General features: G+C 34.6%; 1 protein-coding gene across 10 annotated transcripts in view; it reads left to right on the top strand.

The window, feature by feature from the left end:
- APLF (aprataxin and PNKP like factor) overlaps window positions 1-18,897 on the top strand; it is a 176,413-nt gene that overhangs the window by 126,538 nt on the left and 30,978 nt on the right. For 7 of the 10 annotated variants that reach the window (XM_077134429.1, XM_077134427.1, XM_077134430.1 and 4 more), the window contains 2 exons: window positions 3,306-3,431; window positions 11,678-11,890. In XM_077134429.1, coding sequence (XP_076990544.1) covers window positions 3,306-3,431; window positions 11,678-11,890 — 339 coding nt within the window. The remainder of the gene's footprint in view (window positions 1-3,305; window positions 3,432-11,677; window positions 11,891-18,897) is intronic. The other 3 variants (XM_077134431.1, XM_077134433.1, XM_077134432.1) reach the window with 1 other exon arrangement.

Genomic DNA, 18,897 nt, shown 5'->3' on the forward strand with positions numbered 1-18,897 from the left:
GGAAAAAAAAAACAAGAAAAACCTGACAACACCAAGTGATGGTTAGGATCTTAAAAACTAAAACTCTAATAACTTGTTAGTGGAGTGAAAATTGATCTAATTTCTTTAGAAAACTAAAAATACTTCCCAAACCTGAGTAATACATACCCTATGACCAGTCCTAACCATATACTCAGGAAAATGCGTGTGTGTATGCACCAAATGACTTATACCAGAATGTTTATGGTAGTAGTACTTATAGTAGCCAATAACTGGAATGAACCCAAAAGTCCATCATCAATAGAATGAATAAATGAATTGTAGCAGCATCATACAGTGGAATATTATATAGTAATTAAAATGAATTGCTGCTACATGCAGCAACATGGATTAATTGTTCAAACAAAATCCAGATTCAGAGATGTACCTACTTTATATTTACATTTAAAAACTAGTTTCTTGTTTTAGAATATCAGTTCTTAAAGCATGGTCTGGAAACCCCTGGGGTTTCCCAGGATGCTTTCAAGAAATCTGTGAGGTTAAAAATATTTTCAAAACAATTTTAAAACTAGTTTTTTATTCTTTTCCCTCTCTTATTCTTTTAAAAATGTACAGTAGAGTTTCTCAGAGGCTACATGATGTGTTATTGCTTAAATCCAGATGCATTATATTAAGCCAGACATTAAAGAAATTTCCAAAAATATAAAACAGTGCCTCTTCTCACTAAGTTCTTTATTTGGAAGATAGAGTAATTTATGTTAACATGCAATGAGTTTATTTTTATTTTTAAATAAATGAATATATTTCAATTTTGTCATTTTTAATTTCTAGTAGGGTAAATAATTCACATAAACAAAAGGTCTCTGAGATTTTATAATCGATCAAAGTGTAAAAGAATATTGAGACCAAAAATCTGAGAACCATTGTTTTAGAAAACAGGATAGTGATTATCCATGTGTAATAGTTTAAGTTCAGGTGTTAACTTGGCCAGGTGCTGGTGCCCAGTTGTTCTGTTGTTGGGGACTTAAATCATCAGCATGTGAATTTCATCTATGGCTGATTACATTTGTGATTGAATAAGGGGAGTGCCTTCTGCAGTGAGTGATGTTTAATTTGATTAGCTGGAGGCTTAAAAGGAGATGTCATAAGAGAGAGGAGGAACTCAGCAGCTCACTCAACTCAGAGCTGACAAAGACCCAGAAGTTTGAAGATGCAGAAAGGACATGCCCCAGGAAAAGCCGTTTGAACCCAAAAGCCGGGAGAGAGGGCAGCAGATTTGCCGCGTGCTTTCCCACGTGACAGAGAAATCCAGATGAAAGCCAGCTGCCTTTCCTTCTTCTGAAGAAGTCTATATAAAGTTGTATCTAAATAAATCCCCTTTATAATAGTTAATCTGACACTGGTGTGTTGCATTCTGGCAGCCTTAGCAAATTAAAAAACCTTGGATAGTAAAATGGGTTTAATGATTAGAAGAGGGCACTTTTAGAATGCTGGTAATGTTCTGTTGGTTTTTTTTATTTTTATTTTTTTTTATTTTTTTTATTAACGGAAAGAAAAAAAAAAGAAATTAACACAACATTTAGAAATCATACCGTTCTACATATGCACTCAGTAATTCTTAACATCATCACATAGATGCATGATCATTGTTTCTTAGTACATTTGCATCGGTTTAGAGGAACTAGCAACACAACAGAAAAAGATATAAAATGTTAATATAAAGAAAAGAAATAAAAGTAGTAATAATAAAAAACAACAACAACAAACAAATAAGCAAACAAAAACAAAAAAAACCCTATAGCTCAGATGCAGCTTCATTCAGTGTTTTAACATGATTACTTTACAATTAGGTATTATTGTGCTGTCCATTTTTGAGTTTTTGTATCTAGTCCTGTTGCACAGTCTGTATCCCTTCAGCTTCAATTACCCATTGTCTTACCCTGTTTCTAACTCCTGCTGAACTCTGTTACCAATGACATATTCCAAGTTTATTCTCGAATGTCCGTTCACATCAGTGGGACCATACAGTATTTGTCCTTTAGTTTTTGGCTGGATTCACTCAGCATAATATTCTCTAGGTCCATCCATGTTATTACATGGTTCATAAGTTTATCTTGTCTTAAAGCTGCATAATATTCCATCGTATGTATATACCACAGTTTGTTTAGCCACTCTTCTGTTGATGGAGATTTTGGCTGTTTCCATCTCTTTGCAATTGTAAATAACGCTGCTATAAACATTGGTGTGCAAATGTCCGTTTGTGTCTTTGCCCTTAAGTCCTTTGAGTAGATACCTAGCAATGGTATTGCTGGGTCATATGGCAATTCTATATTCAGCTTTTTGAGGAACCGCCAAACTGCCTTCCACAGTGGTTGCACCCTTTGACATTCCCACCAACAGTGGATAAGTGTGCCTCTTTCTCCGCATCCTCTCCAGCACTTGTCATTTTCTGTTTTGTTGATAATGGCCATTCTGGTGGGTGTGAGATGATATCTCATTGTGGTTTTGATTTGCATTTCTCTAATGGCCAGGGACATTGAGCATCTCTTCATGTGCCTCTTGGCCATCCGTATTTCTTCTTCTGGTAGGTGTCTGTTCAAGTCTTTTTCCCATTTTGTAATTGGGTTGGCTGTCTTTTTGTTGTTGAGTTGAACAATCTCTTTATAAATTCTGGATACTAGACCTTTATCTGATCTGTCGTTTCCAAATATTGTCTCCCATTGTGTAGGCTGTCTTTCTACTTTCTTGATGAAGTTCTTTGATGCACAAAAGTGTTTAATTTTGAGGAGCTCCCATTTATTTCTTTCTTCAGTGCTCTTGCTTTAGGTTTAAGGTCCATAAAACCGCCTCCAGTTGTAAGATTCGTAAGATATCTCCCAACATTTTCCTCTAACTGTTTTATGGTCTTAGACCTAATGTTTAGATCTTTGATCCATTTTGAGTTAATTCTATTGGTTTTTTAATCTCAGTTGAGGGTCATGTATATGCTTATTTGCTAAAAGTCTTTAAAAGTCGTTTGTACTTAATGAAATTTATATCAATATGATATGAATTTTATGTTTATTATATATATATATATATCTTACTTAATGTTCTGTTAAGATTGTCCATTGATAATCCCGGCCTACCATGTGTTACTATAAATTCATTGTTACCATGAAAATTCTATACTGACTAGTGTCATGAACTTTACTTTTAACAAGGTAGCAGGCTGGTTCACATTCTGGAATAAATAAATGTGTATTTATTTTCTTGCTATCTTCACTAAAAATCTTGTTTAATATCCCATTAATTATTTTTTCTGACATTTCATTTGTCACCCTCAGAAAGAATCCTGTCCATTTCCAACACTTTAGCCACCCAGGTGATAGTGATTATGGAAGTGTGCAAGACATGCATCAAGGTGAGGCTAATGACAAGCCTGAATGTCCCTATGGAGCATCTTGCTATAGGTATGTAAACTTGAAATATTTGGTTGTTCTCCCCCCACACACACAGTTTTCCCTATTATTAACACTTTGCATTAAAGTGCTGTATTAGTTAGGGTTCTCTGGAGAAACAGAATCAACAGGAAATATTTGTAAATATAAAATTTATAAAAGTAACCATGGAACGTAGAGTCCAAAATCTGTAGGGCAGGATGTGAAGCTGACAATTCAGTGGAGGGTCTGGATGAACTCCGCAGGAGAGACTCACTGGCTGAAGTAGGAAGAGAGCCTGTCTCTTCTAAATGTCCTTAAAAGGCTTCCAGTGATGAGATTAAGCATCAATCATTGCAGAAGACACTCCCCTTGGCTGATTACAAATGGAATCAGCAGTGGATGCAGCTGGTGTGATCATGATTTAGTTCTATGAAATGTCCTCATCGCAACAGACAGACCAGTACTTGCCCAACCCAACAAACAGGTACCACCACTTGGCCAAGTTGACACATGAACCTGACCATCACAAGTGGTATCTTGGTTACAATACTTTGGGTGGTATCTTGGTTACAATAATATTGTAATTACATTATTTACTAAATAATTCATAGTTTACATTAGAATTCATTCTGTGTCATACAGTCCTTTGGTTTTTTGTTTAATTTTTATTCTAGTAACATATATATATAACCTCAATTTACCCTGTTATATCCAGTTTCTAATATATAATTCAGTGGTATTAATTACATTAACAATGTTGTGCTACCATCACTACCATCCATTACCAAAACTTTTCCTCATTGCCCCAAACAGAAGCAGTATCAATTAGACATGAACTCCTCCATATTTGTCTTTAGTGTCTGGCTTATTTTGCTCAAAATTAAGTCTTCTAGGTTCATCTGTTTTGTCTCATGTTTCAAATTTTCATTCCTTTTTGCAGCTGAGTACTATTTCATTGTATATATACATGCCACATTTGTTTATTGATTTATCTGTTGATGCTCACTTGGGTTGATTCCATCTTTTGGCAATTGCAAATAATACTGCTGTGAACATTGACATGTGACTATCTGTTCTAGTCCCTCGTTTCAGTTCTTTAGATTGTATACCTAGAAATGGGATTGCCAGATCATATGGTAATTCTATACTTAACTTTATGAGGAACCACTAAACTATATTCCATAGCAGGTACACCATTTCACAATCCCACCAGCAATAAGTGTTCGTTTTTTCCACATCTCCAGTTCTTGTTATTAGTTTTTTATCTATTAGGCTTTTGATGACTGATTCAGTCTTTTCATAGTTATTAGTTTATTGAGATCATCTGTTTCTTCTTGCATCACTATATCTAGTTTGAGTATTTCAAGGAATTCATCCATTTCATCTAGGTTATCTAATTTGTTGGCAAACAGTTCATAATATATACTTATATTCCTTTTTATTTCTGTGGGGTCAATAGTAATGCCCCCACCTTTTATTTCTGATTTTAGTTATTTGAATCCTTTCTCTTTTTTTCTTAATCAGTCTAGCGAAAGGTTTGTTGATTTTATCTATCTTTTCAAAGAATACATTTTTTATTTAGTTGATTCTCTCTATTGTACTTTTTTTCTCTGTTTCACTTATTTCTGCTCTAATCTTTATTATCTCTTTCCTTCTGTTTGCTTGGAATTTAGCCTGCTATTCTTTTTCTGGATCCTCCACTTGTGAGGTTAGATCTCTTATTTTAGATCTTTGTTATTTTTTATGTAAGCATTTAGAGATATAAAATTCCCTCTCAGCACTGCCTTTTGTGCATTCCGTAAGTTTCGATATGTTATATTTATGTTTTCATTCACCTCAAGATATTTCCCAATATCTCTTGTAATTTTTTTCTTTGAAATATTGGTTGAATGCATTAATTTCCACATATTTGTGAATGGAGAATTCCCAAATTGTGGTTATAAAAGATACATTATATATTTTCAAGTTTATTGTGACTTGTTTTGTGACCAAAGATATGGTCCATCCTTGAGAATAACCCATATGCACTAGAGAGGAATGCTGTTGTGTGAAGTGTTCTGTATATGTCTGTTAGATCTGGTTGGTTTATAGTATTCAAGCCATCTGTTTCTTTATTGATCTTCTGTTGAGATGTTCTGTCTGTTATTGAAAGTAATGTATTGATGTCTCTTACTATTAATGTATAACTGTTTGCTTCTCCCTTCAAATCTCTCAATACTTGCTTCATATATTTTGGGGCTCTGCCATTTAGATGCTCATATATATTTATAATTGTTTGGTCTTCTTGTTGAATTGACTCCTTTATCAGTGTGTAGGGACCTTCTTTGTCCCTCATAACAGTTTTTTATTTGAAGTTGATTTCATCTGATCTTAGTATAGCTACCCCAGCTGTCTTTTGGCTTCTATATGCATGCTTTATTTTTTTCCTTATTTTCAGTTCAACCTACTTATACCTTTAACTGATGCGAGTCTCTTGTAAACAGCGTATATATGTGTCATGCTTTTTATCCATTCTGCCAATCTCTGCTTTTGATAGGATCATTTAATCATTTATATTTAATAAACTACTGATAATACAGGACTTTCTTCTTCCATTGCTATTTGATCTCTTACGTCTTATACCTTTTCTGTCCCCCAATTCTCTGTCCCCCAAATATACTTTCATAGTTATTTGATTTTTTTATATTATACTATTTTGAGTCCCTTCTCATTGTTTTTCTATATATATTTGTCGTATATTTGCTTTGAAGTTACTATGAGGCTTAAATTTAACATCCTAAATCTGTAACAATTATGTTTAATTTGGTATCAACTTCTTCAATAGCACATATATGGATTGTTCCTATATCTCTTCCATCCCACTCTCTTTTTGTTGTTCTTATTATAAATTATATCATTATACATTGTATGTCCAAAACCATAGATTTATCATTATTTTTTAAAATGAATTTGTAAGAAGTAAAAGTGGTGTTTTTACTTTTAGAGATGCCTAAAAATATGAGCGTAACCACATTTGTAATTACCCACGATTGCTTTCACTGAAGGTCTTTTATTTCTTTATGCCACCTGGATCCACTGTCTAGTGTTCTTTCCTTTCAGTCTGAATAACTCCCTTTAGCACTGCTTGTAGGGCAGGTCTAGTGGTGAAGAACTCCCTCAGTCTTTATCTGGAAGTACCTTAATCTCCCCCTCAGTTTTTAAAAATTCTCATGAATATAAAATTCTTGACTAGCAGTTGTTTTCTTTCAATGCTTTAAATATTTTGTCTGCTTTTATATTTTGGAGTTAAAAAAAATCATGATAAGGTATTTTGATTTAAGAAAGCATGCATTTTACAGGTCAAGAAGATATAGAAATCCTAACTATAGAAGCATGATATATATGTGCATACTCTCTCTTCTTATATTATTGTTATTAGTTAGGCAAAATATATGATCTAATAGATTTATTTTGTATCATTGCTAAAGCTAAACTGATGTTATAATAATACATTTACTCTTTTAACAATCTCGATTTGTGAGAGTATATTATTTTATTAGCCATATTCTATTAAGTGCTAGAATATAAACCTAGTATATCAGAATGACAAAATGTTCTAATTTAGTTTGCATAAATACAGTTTTTCATGTAAATACATGCCAAGTTTTTCCTATAGTCACAGAAAAGTAAAAAAGTATTACAGTTAGAAAAGTGATTTTCACTTTTTCTTACTTTTTTTTTTTAATATTCCAAATGTAGAGTTGTGATAAGCCCATTTTCCAAGATGGATGAAACATTTGGAACAGAGATGAGCTAAAACATGTTTATTTGCTTTTTACCTTTAAAAATTTGCCTTCACAAAACAGGACAAGATTATTTTAAAATAAAAACAGTTTCTCTCTCCATTGAAATGCTGGCTTGGTTTTTGATATTTCTGATTCCCAGGCTCACCTATTAATTCCTTAAATGTGTACAATTCAGTTTCTTTTTCTAGGTAATCTTAACATGAACACATTAATCTCAGTCTCATACTACCTGTCAGTTGTCTAAATTTGTGTAATATTGTATTTCCAAGGTTGTGTTTTCACCTAGAGTCAATATTTTTAATCACTGTAGAGCAAATGCTTATCTAGGAACTCCACATATATGGATTTATATCATTTCCAGCCATTCTGTCACGTAAGTAAAATAGGGAAATACAGATAAATAAATGCACATACTAGAGTAAAAATAAAAATTTCCATGATTCATATATAATTAATTATTTTACTAGGATGTATAGTTATTTTACTTTTTTCTAGACAACAGGCACCATTAACATTTTCTGTGAATTGTTATACCTTTTAATATAGCAAAATTTAATTTTGTTTGAAAAAATGATAATTTGAAAGAACTGGTTGGTGCCATTATTTTACATATCTTGTTCATTTAACTAATTTATTGCTTTTTCATTATATATTGCAATATATCAGAAGACTCAGTGAGTCTAATACAGTTGATTAGTTTAAGGTACTTGTGTGAATTAGAACATTAGATATTTAATATCCAGCATAGCCCATAATCACTATTCCTGCCTCTGACTCATCCACTTCCTCTAGTGTATAATAGGGTTTCAGCAGTGCATTACTCCTGTTATTACTTGTTAAATTGAGCACTATGCTTGAATATATATTTATTAAAATGAATAAATCCATTTTCAACCAGCGTAGTATACAAATGTAAAATCAAATTCACATACATTGCCTCAGATTTATAAAACCATAGAAAAGCATGTACCTTGCAAATGAAGATGTTGGTGCCTTGATGTTTTTCAAAGGCCAGTGTCCTACTTTTTTTTTTTTTTATGATGTCCTCTTAGAGCGGTGATGTAAGAGGGTGTATCAGTCATCAATGATAAGTGCTCATAATGTAATTGAATCTAATGTGACCCGTATGGTATGAAATAGCACGATGTTTTGCAACATGAATAATTTGTTTTTTTCAAGCATATGTTTGATAGTAAGTAAATTTATTAGTTTTTATTATCTGCTGATCCAGATTTATAGATATTATCTAAAATTTCTTACTCTTTACTCTTTTAATTTTGAAGTGTTCAACATTAGAAGAGAACAAGTATTCTCTTATTTTGTCATATATACAGATGTACACTTGAACTACAAGATAATAATTTTTAGAAGTCACAATCAAAAAACGTTTGTATTTGAGATTACATTACTTAAGGCAAAAATGAGTTGGTTTTAGAGGGAAACTCTTGTAGTAAAGTAGTTAAGACTCTGAGAATCACTAGATGAGGCTGTGAATCATTTTATTTATTATATATAGTTAAAATCAAAGTTGGTAGCATTTTAACCCATTTTTACAGGCCCCGCATATAGACAAAATAACCCTATCATCATTTGCCAGCTTATACTTCTTTAATCATGTATAAAAATATGCTCTTGGAAGAAAGTATCTTAAGACTATGTGGTAATAATTTACCATGTAGGTTTCCATAAAACTTGGCTGTAATTTTTTTAAACTTCACTTAGAAGCAGTAGTAACATCAATTATATTCTTCTACTCCTGACAAAATGTATTGGAGTGTCTTGGTTTTGTTTTCTTTCTCCTTTATTTGAACAAACATCATTGGCACAATAATAAATTTGTTTTTGTTTGTTACATTTAGTGTTCATTGCAAGTATATAAGAGTCGTCAGAGTTCTTTTGACATACATGGCAAATTGTAGTGATTTTTAGTAACAGATTTACTACTTTCTATTTTATATAGGGTTATTCTCTGATTATATAAAAAAAAAGATCATATTTGTTTATTCTGCTTTTTCTCCTAAATTTTGAGACAGATGTTTCATGACATGGAGTTCAGGTTTTAAAATGTGTTGAATTTTTAAAATGCAAGATACATTATTTTGGGATAAAAGCAAAAATATGGTATTATTTTTTATCCAGGAAATATTGAGCACCTAATGTGTGCTGGTCTGTATTCTAGAAGCTGATAATAGAACAGTATCTTAAATTCATTTGAAATCATGGTGTTAAATTGCTGTATCTTTGGAAGCAAACATGCAAAAAGTTACTGTTCCATTTTTGCTATCATTGCCCCATATAAAACCTTTAGGTAGCTCTTTATGATGGAGAGATTTTTTAGTAGACAGGCTCTAGGTATACTTATGCCAATTCTGTGGCATAGCTTTTCATAAATCATTTTATTTTCCTGGGCTTCATTTCCTCATGTAGAAAACACAGAGGTTGGATCACTTGTGCCCTGGGGCCTCTGGTCAATAGATGGGAGTATTCCAGAGCAGAGAGCAATATATTCATAGTCATAAAGTATGGTCAGTGATATTCTAGTTATTTTTCTTTACTCTCCTTTGCTATCTCCTCTTCTTCCCTACCTCACAATGTTGCAGAGCCACAGGCTCAACTTTCTGATGTTTTCCCAGAATCTTCTATTCTTTCTCCCTCAGTGAGCTCATTCAAATAATGGCTCCAGATTCATTTGTTTAAATGCCTCCACTTAGTTGTCTAGTAGGTATTTCAGATGTATCATATCTGAAACAAAACTCCTGATTTTTGTCATGAAAATAACTCTTTCCCAAGTGTTCCCAATTTAGTAAATGACTCCACCATTCCATAGTGTTCAAGTCCCAAATCAAGAATCAAGAGTGACCCTTGATTCTTTCTTTCCTTTACATCCCTCATTCAATCCATCAGCAGTTACTGTCATTTCAATCTTTAAAGCCTATCAGGAATCTGACCATTTTTTACTTTCTCTACCTCTAGCACCTTAGTCATAACTAATGTTATCTCTTGCCTGAAGTACTCCAGTAGCTTCCTGACTGATAACCTTATTTCTCCTCTTGCTCTTCTGTGGTTTATTCTCCACATAGCAACCAGAGTACTTCTCTAAAAATAAGTCATATAATGTCTCCTTATCAGAACCCTATAGTGGCTTCTGGTTATAAACTCTTTACCCTGACTTATATGTTCTTCTTTGGCTTAGTTTTCTACAATTTTTTTTTCTTACTCATTCCTCTTGAGCTATATCAGTTGTCTTTGTTTTTCCAAATATCCTAGCTTATTTTCACCTCAGGGCCTTAGCAAATGTAGAGCATTTGCTGCTTCCTCTTCTTGGTGTGTTTTTTTCCTTCAGACATGTAGGTTATATTCCTCCTCAGAAATGCCTTCTCTGACACTCTACCTAAATACCTATCCTACTTCTCCATACTTAGTCACTCATATGCCATAACTTTGCCTTATATTTCTACCTGAAGTTGTATTATATGTGTAATTGTTGGTCTGTGTTACCTATCATCATATCCCTTGAAAGTATAGACTGTCCACTTGTTCATTACTATGACTCTGGAAGCTAGAACCAATTTGGAATATAAGAGATATTCAGTGAATTTTTGTTTATTGACAATGTGAATGAAATGAGTGGAAATAGGATGTTTTTGTTTTTGTTTTTTTTTAACTTTTTTATTGTATGGTATAACATAAATACAAAGCAAAGAAATAAAAAAGCAATAGTGTTCAAATCACTCTTCAACAAGTGGTTATAGAACAGATCCCAGAGTTTGTCGTGGGCTACCATATGATCCTCTCATATTTTTCCTTCTGGCTGCTCCAGAATATAGGAGGCTAGAGGGCTTATTTACTTTTTATCATCATGATCGACTTTTTTTTTCCTTCTTTTTTTGTAAACAGTAACATTTATACAAAACTAAATTTCAAAGCACAGCACATATTTCAGAGTTTGATATGGGTTACAATTCCACAATTTTAGGTTTTTACTTCTAGCTGCTCTAAAATACTGGAGACTAAAAGAGATATCAATTTAATGATCCAGCATTCATATTCATTTGTTAAGTCCTATCTTCTATGTATAATTCCACCATCACCTTTCATCTTTTCATATCTCTCTTTGGGGTTGTTTGGGCTATGGCAATTCTAAATTTTTGATATTGGAAGGGTGTGCCACTAATATGGGGTAGGGAGATGAAACTATCAGATTTTCTGAAGAGGCTGGGCTAGGTTTCTGGACCAGGGACCCATCTGGGAGATTGAAGGTTTCTGAAAAGTTACTGTAGTGCTGGGAACCCTTGTGGAATCTTATGTATTGCTCTAGGTGTTCTTTAGGATTGGCTGGAATGGTCCTGGTTGGGGATTGGCAGGTTATGATAGATAGCAATGTCTAACTGAAGCTTGCATAAGAGCAACTTCCAGAGTAGCCTCTCAATTCTATTTGAACTCTCTCTGCCACTGATACTTTATTATATTTCTTTTCCCTCTTTTGGTCAGGATGGAATTGTTGATCCCACAATGCCAAAGCCGGATTCATCCCTGGAAGTCATCTCCCACGTCATCAGGGAGACTTTCCCCCCTGGATGTCATGTCCCACATAGGGGAGAAGGCAATTATTTCTCTCGCAGAGTTTGGCTTAGAGAGAGTGAGGCCACATCTGAGCAACAACAGAAGAGGTCCTCCAGAAGTAACTCTTAGGCATACCTATAGGTAGACTAAGCTTCTCTGCTACCTCCATAAGCTTCACAAGAGTAAGCCTCAAGATGAAGGGCATGGCCTATTGATTTGGGTGTCCCTATAGTTTGACACAGCATCAGGGGATTTCCTGATGGTAAAGTTTAATATTTGCATATTTTTTCTCCAATTCCTCAAAGGACTTTGCCAATACTTTTTGATTATCTGCTTAAAATACTCTAGGATGTAGTCAGGCATTACATTAAGCTATACAGGATTAAAGGACCTCTTTCTCATTCTGGGCTCCGTGTATTTCAGTAGGCTGTGTTTTATATATTTATATTCAAATATTATTCATAGAGTAATCAAAAAGCATTAGGGTTAGATTTCATTGGTTCATCAAAATTATAAAGATTTATAAATATTGGTAAGATTTGTAAAATGCTATGTATCTTATACTATATAAGTATACTATTACCTAGATTTTTTGTTATTTTTTTCTTGACATGTGTATATATTATATATTAAAATGTATATTTAAAGTATAAAAGTTAACATCCTACATAAAACTGATGTGGTTATGGTTATATTTATGCCGAAGATTACCATTAATAATCAACAAAAATGCAAAAAAAGGGGAGAGGGGAGGTGGAAAGGAATGATTTTGAAACCAGCTGAGATACAGAAAATACCATTTGTGAGGAAGTTTGTTTGTAATCTTTTATGAATGAACTCTGAGTAAAGACTTCCATTCATTGTTAGGAAAAATACCTGGGTAGAATTTGGCAGTGACTTTAAAAGTTATTTCAAATGCTTGGATGCTACAAAAAAGCTATACAGAGTTGACACTTATGCTTGACCCAGGGTTTTATGGGAAGACATTCTGCTTTGTTATAAAATAACTGATTTTTGAACGTGGAATATGCATATCCAAATGTTAGAAAATATTCTCTAAATATATGAAGTTTAGCCGGGGAACATTCAACCACAGTGGTATTGTTGAAGGAAATATTCAGCCATTTAGCATTAATCAATTAACTTTACTCTTGCTGGCACATGGATTTTCTGAGAATGAATGATTTTTGTCCCAGTTGTGGCTGGATATCATAAAATAGAATTGATTTATATTTCTGTGGAAAATAAGGTGATTAATAGTTGACATCTTTAAAATGCTTAAAAGTGTAGAAATGTTTAAATATTACTTCATTTAATCCTTGAAACAACTCAGTATGAGATAGGAAGTATTATCCTAGCTTTACAGATGGAAAAATGGGGTTTGGTTCATAGGAGTTTCCCTGAATCACACAACCGGGTTCAGGTTCTTCTGATCCTAAAGTTTAAAAATGTCAAATGAGAATAGACCCAAGATATAGTGGCACTCTCTCTTAAGTATTTGTGAAGGATTCTCAGTGTTTCTGTTTTATCTGAGTGATTGACTTGAGTTTAGTGTCTTATGATGCTGAGCATCTGTATTTCAGGAACCTTACTGCAGTTTAGTCTGATTAATAGATTCATTATTTCTTGGGGAAGTAATATCAACTGTTAATGGCATGAAATTACAACATATTTAGTCTTTGGCTTGTGTAAGAAGATTCAATGAGTACTTTGAGTGTTTGTTAGGGTTCTCCAGGGAAACATAACCAGCAAAAGATTTATATATTTATATATATAAAATTAGATTTATCATAGGAGTTGGCTCACATATCATGAGGATAATCATGAGGATTAACAAGTCTGAATTCCATAGAGCAAGCTGCAAATGGGAAATCTGATTCAGCAGGTTTTGATGATTTCCCTTGGGGAAGCTGGTTGTTTGAAGTAGAGATTGAAATTGTTTCTCACTGCTGAAATCACCAGTTCTCTTTTTAAGGCCTTCATGTCCTTAGAACTGTAGACTGGTGACTTAATAAATCTCCATTATTAAAGTCAGCCCATTTCTGGTATATTGCATTTTAGCAACTTCAGCAAGCAAAACAAACCCCAATCAAAAATGATGAAAGACCATCAAGAACTGAGAGAAACAAGTTCTCCTAGACTATAAACCAAAAAGTCAATATCCAGCAAAACTGTCTTTCAAAAATAAGGGAAAGATTAAAAGCTGAGAGTTCATCACCACTAGACCAGCGCTATAAGAGATGCTAAAAAAGTTGTTGGTTGAGGGGAAAGGACAATAAACCATAGATTGAAATTACATGAAGAAATAAAGATCTCTGGTTAGGGTAATGACATGAGTAAATATAAATATAAATGCCTGGACTATTGTAATTTTGGTTTGTAATTCCACTTTTTACTTTCTACCAGATCTAAAAGGCAAATGTGTAAAATGTAATGATAAATTAGTGGTTTGGGACTCTTAATCTATAAACATATAATTTGTGACAGGAATTACATAAAGATGGGGGTGGAGGACTATAGGTATATAGCTTGTTTATACTATTGATTAAGCTTGTATCAAGGCACATGAGATTGCTAGACATTTAGGATGTTAAATTTAAGCCCCATGGTAACTACAAAGAAAATGTCAGAGAAATATGCAAGATCATAGAGACAGAAATTAGCATATGGGTTGCTAGGGAACGGGTAGTGGGAATGGGAAGTTAATGTATAATGGGTGTAGCATGTCTTGTTGGAGAGATGGGAAAGTTTTAGTAATGGAAGGTGGTGAGGATACTGCTACATTGTGGATGTGATTAATCCCATTGAATGGTATGCTTAGAAGTGGTGGAGATAGTATAGTTTATATTGTATATATGTTCCCACAATTAAAGAAGAACTATATAAATGAAATGCAATACATAATTCTGAATTGGATTTAGCAAGGGCTCAAAAGGCTCAAAGGAATATTGGGACATGAAAAAACTGGAATACAGACTATAAACTTTATATCAGTGTTAAATTGCTTGGGCTGGATAACTGCATTTAAGGTGGTTCCAAAAGTGAATATCTTTGGTCTTAGGAAATATACATGGCAGTATAGAGTGTTCAGGGAGCATGATGTATATAACATATTCAAGTGCTCAGAAAATGAATTGATAGAAATATAGAAGAGAGATTGAAGGAGAGAGGGAAGGTGGGAGAAAGAGAGGGAGGGTGAGGGACAGATACCAATCTGGCAAATTAGTAAAATATCAAAATTAGTGGATTTGGTATCAGGTTGGGGGATGTTGGAGTTGGCTGTCTGAGGTTTGTATTATTTTTGTAACTGTCCTGTAAGTGAACATATTTCAAGATAAAAACTTCCTTTAAAAGACCCCGTAGTAGTTAGGTTCAGGTGTCAACTTGGCTAGGTGATGGTGCCCAATTGTTCTGTGGACTTAAGTCATCAGCATGTGAAATTTATCTATGGCTGATTACATCTGCAGTCAGCTAGGGAGAGTGCCTTCCTCAGTGAATTATGTTTTAATTTGATTAGCTGGAGGCTATAAAGGAGAGTTCAGATGAGAGAAAAGGAGTTCTGCACAGCCCAGTATAGCATAGCTCAGAGCAGCTCAGACCCAGACATTTGGAGATGCAGAAATGAATGGTCCTGGAGAAAGCTGTTTGAACCCAGAAGCCAGAAGGGAAGGCCAGCAGACCATGTGCCTACCCATGTGACAGAGGAACTCAGATGAAAGCTGCCTGTATTTCCTCTGAAGAACTGTAAATTTGTAACTAAATAAATCCCCTTTATAAAATCCAGTCCAATTGGGTATACTGCATTTTGGCAGCTTTATCAAACTAAAACAGACCCCATTAGATTATTTTTGGTATCCTGGATTAATCCTGGAGCAGTAAAAGGACATTAATGCAAAATTGGTGAAATTTGAAGAATTCTATAGTTGAAGTCATAGAAATATACCGAAGTTAATTTCTTCATTTTGACAAATATAGTTTTACAAGATTAGGGGAAATTGAATGAAGTGCATATGGGAACTATTTGTTCTTTGAAACTTTTCTGTAAATCTAAAATTACTGAAAATGAAAAGTTTTTTTTTTTTAAATATAGCCAATAAATTCCCATTGTATAAGCCAGTCTATTGTATTTGTTTTAGCAGCTGGAAAAACTAAAACAGGTTTTGGCACTAGGAAGTTGGGTACTGCTATCACAGATACCTAAAAATGTGTAAATGGGTTTGGAATTGGATTATGGATAGAGGCTAGAAGAACTGTGAAGCTCTTAATAAGAAAAAGCCTCGATTATTCTGAAGAGACCATTGGTAGAAATACGGACACTAAAGGTACTTTTGATGAATCCTTAGAAGGAAATAATAAATGTGTTATTGGAAATTGGAATAAAGGTAAGCTTTGTTATAAAGTAGAGAGAATTTGGCAGTATTATGTTCTGATGTCATATTGAAAGTAGAACTTTCAAGTGATTGTTTTGGTTTGGTAAAGCTGCCAGAATGCAATATACCAGAAATGGATTGGTTTTTACAAAGGGGATTTAGTAGGTTATAAATTTATAGTTCTAAAGCCATGAAAATGTCCAAATTAAGGCATCCAGATAAAGATACTGTCGCTCAAGAAAGGCCAATCACGTTCAGGGTTTTTCAGTCACTTGGGAAGGCACGTGGCTGGCATCTCCTGGTCCTTTGTTCCTGGGTTGCATTGCTTTCAACCTCTCACTCTAGTGACTTTCTATGTTGACTCTCCAAAAATCTCTAAATGTCTGTGTCTTGGTTCCATTTCTCTGCTCCCTGTGTCAGCTCTGAGCTCTCTCTTTCTCTGTGAGCTTTTTAAGGACTACAGTAAACTAATTAAGACCCACCTTGCATAGGCTGGGCCACATGTCTATGGAAATAATTTAATTGAAAGGTCCCACCTACAATTGGGTGGGTTACATCTCTATGAAAACAGCCCAATCAAAAGATCCCACCCAAATAATAAGTCTCCCTGCATAAGATTGGATTAGGATTAAAAGAACCTGGCTTTTCTGCAGTACATAACAATTTCAAACTAGCACAGTGATGAACTTGGATATTCAACTGAGGAGATTTCCAAGCTAAGTATGAAAAATGCATCCAGTCCTTTACTTGCAGATAATAGTGAAGTGAGAGAGGAGAGAGATAAGCTAAACACTAAACTGTGATGCACAAGGAAATCAGCAATTAATAATTCAGAAAGTTTTGAGCCTGTCTAAATAGTTTGTTCTGAGACTAGGGCCTGAAGCAGCTCTGAGACATTCCTGAGCCTCTCCAAAGTGAATCCCCAGAGGACAGGGTATCATGTAAGGGTTTAACTGAACAACCCTTTGCTAAAGAGGGTGTGGATGGCATAGATCCAGTCAGACATTTCAGTCGTAGTCAGGATTAAAAGTGCGGGTTTCCAGACAGAATCTGTGTAGTTCTATTGTATGATGGTTTGGACTCACTTGAACTGCATGCAAAGCTGACAGGTTTTTGCAAAATTTGTATGAGCAAAACCACTGCTAGCTTGGACTGAAAGAGACAAAGAAGGAATGAATTCAAGGAAGAGTGCTTCAAAGGCAAAACCAAGGAAGCAAAGATCTGGACCAAAACAATCTCCTCAGGCCAAGAGTGTGGGCCCACCCATGTGTGGAAAGGCAGGTCTACCCCTGTGCTTGTAGGGGGCATGTTGTTCATCCTGGTGCTTGGAAGACGAGGGTCTAGGCAGGTGACTTTTCTGGAAGAGTGTAGCTATTACAATGCCAGGAGATAGTGGGGCCTGTGCCCAGGCATTCACAGAGAACCTGACCACCACCTCAATGATCAGAGATGATGGAGCCTGTGCCCCACTGTTTACAGAGAGCTTGGACTACCATCCAGTGCCTGGAGAAGGTGAGGCCTGTGCCCTGGTATTTCAGCAAGAACCTGGAATTGTACCAGCACTTGGAAGGGGTAAGGCTGCTACTCCAACAAGCCCAGAGGAAAAAAATACCAATCCATAGATGACTCAGACTCTAATGGAATTTGCCCTCTATGCCAGTTTGAATCTCTTGTGGACCCCAGAAAATCCATACCCTTTAAACCTCATTCAATATTGCTGGATGGAAGCTTTTGATTCTCCATGGAGATATGACCCACCCAATTGTGGGTGGTAACTTTTGATTAGATGGGTTTCGTGGAGATATGTCTCTACCCATTCAAATTGGGGTTGCTTACTATAGCCCTTTACGAAGGAATCATTTTAGAAAAGAGCCACAGAGCCCACAGAGCCAGAGACCTTGGAGGTGAAGAAGGAACATGGCCCCAGGGGAGCTTCATGAAACAAGAACCCTAGAGAGAAAGCTAGCAGATACAGACATAGTATCTGGAGATATTCCCCAGAGATTGTCACAGATACGTTCTTGAAGGAGATATGATTTGAACTTAGGCAGTTCAGAATTAGAATAATATACTTGGTAAAATGGTTCAGATCCAATACTTATCATGTAAAAGAACCAGCAAATGTTCCTTTAGAGTTGAAATGAAAGACTGGGCTACAATAAAGGTTGAATCTGAGATTAAGAGGAGATTTCAAGGGTAATTTAAGAATTTAGTGTTCAAAAGACTTTATTTTATTGACATACAAATTAATATATAGCTAAACATATATAAAACTTGTTTTAATTTTCGTATGTGCTTTTGTGTATGATATACTGTCTTTTAGGTTTTGATTCATTGTCTCATTATAATGATCCATCTATTCTAGGGTGTGCAGGTGGTTCAGTGATAGAATGCTCATCTGCCATGTAGGAACCAAACACAGGTTTGGTTCCTGGCCTATATACCTGCTCCCCCTCCTCGCCCCCCCCCCTCCAAAAAAATGTCCATCTATTCTGTGAATTGTATCTATCATCAATAAAGAATAAAGTTTAGTTGAAAACACTGATATCTGGAAACTTTTGAACCTAACATACAGGATAATTCTTTTCTTTGTTTTCAATGAAGTCAGATACAAAATTTTTATTGATATTGATAGTTTTGCTTTAAATTGGAAGTTTGGTCTCTAAGTTAAATATGGGAAATCACCAGTTCAACTAGTTTTCTTCTGGTCTACATTGAAGTCTTATATCTATCTTTTTATTAAAATATGTAATTATCCTAGGCAAGGTTGGTGCTGTT

This window comes from Tamandua tetradactyla, chromosome 17, assembly GCF_023851605.1.
Source record: "Tamandua tetradactyla isolate mTamTet1 chromosome 17, mTamTet1.pri, whole genome shotgun sequence".
Lineage (NCBI taxonomy): Eukaryota > Metazoa > Chordata > Mammalia > Pilosa > Myrmecophagidae > Tamandua > Tamandua tetradactyla.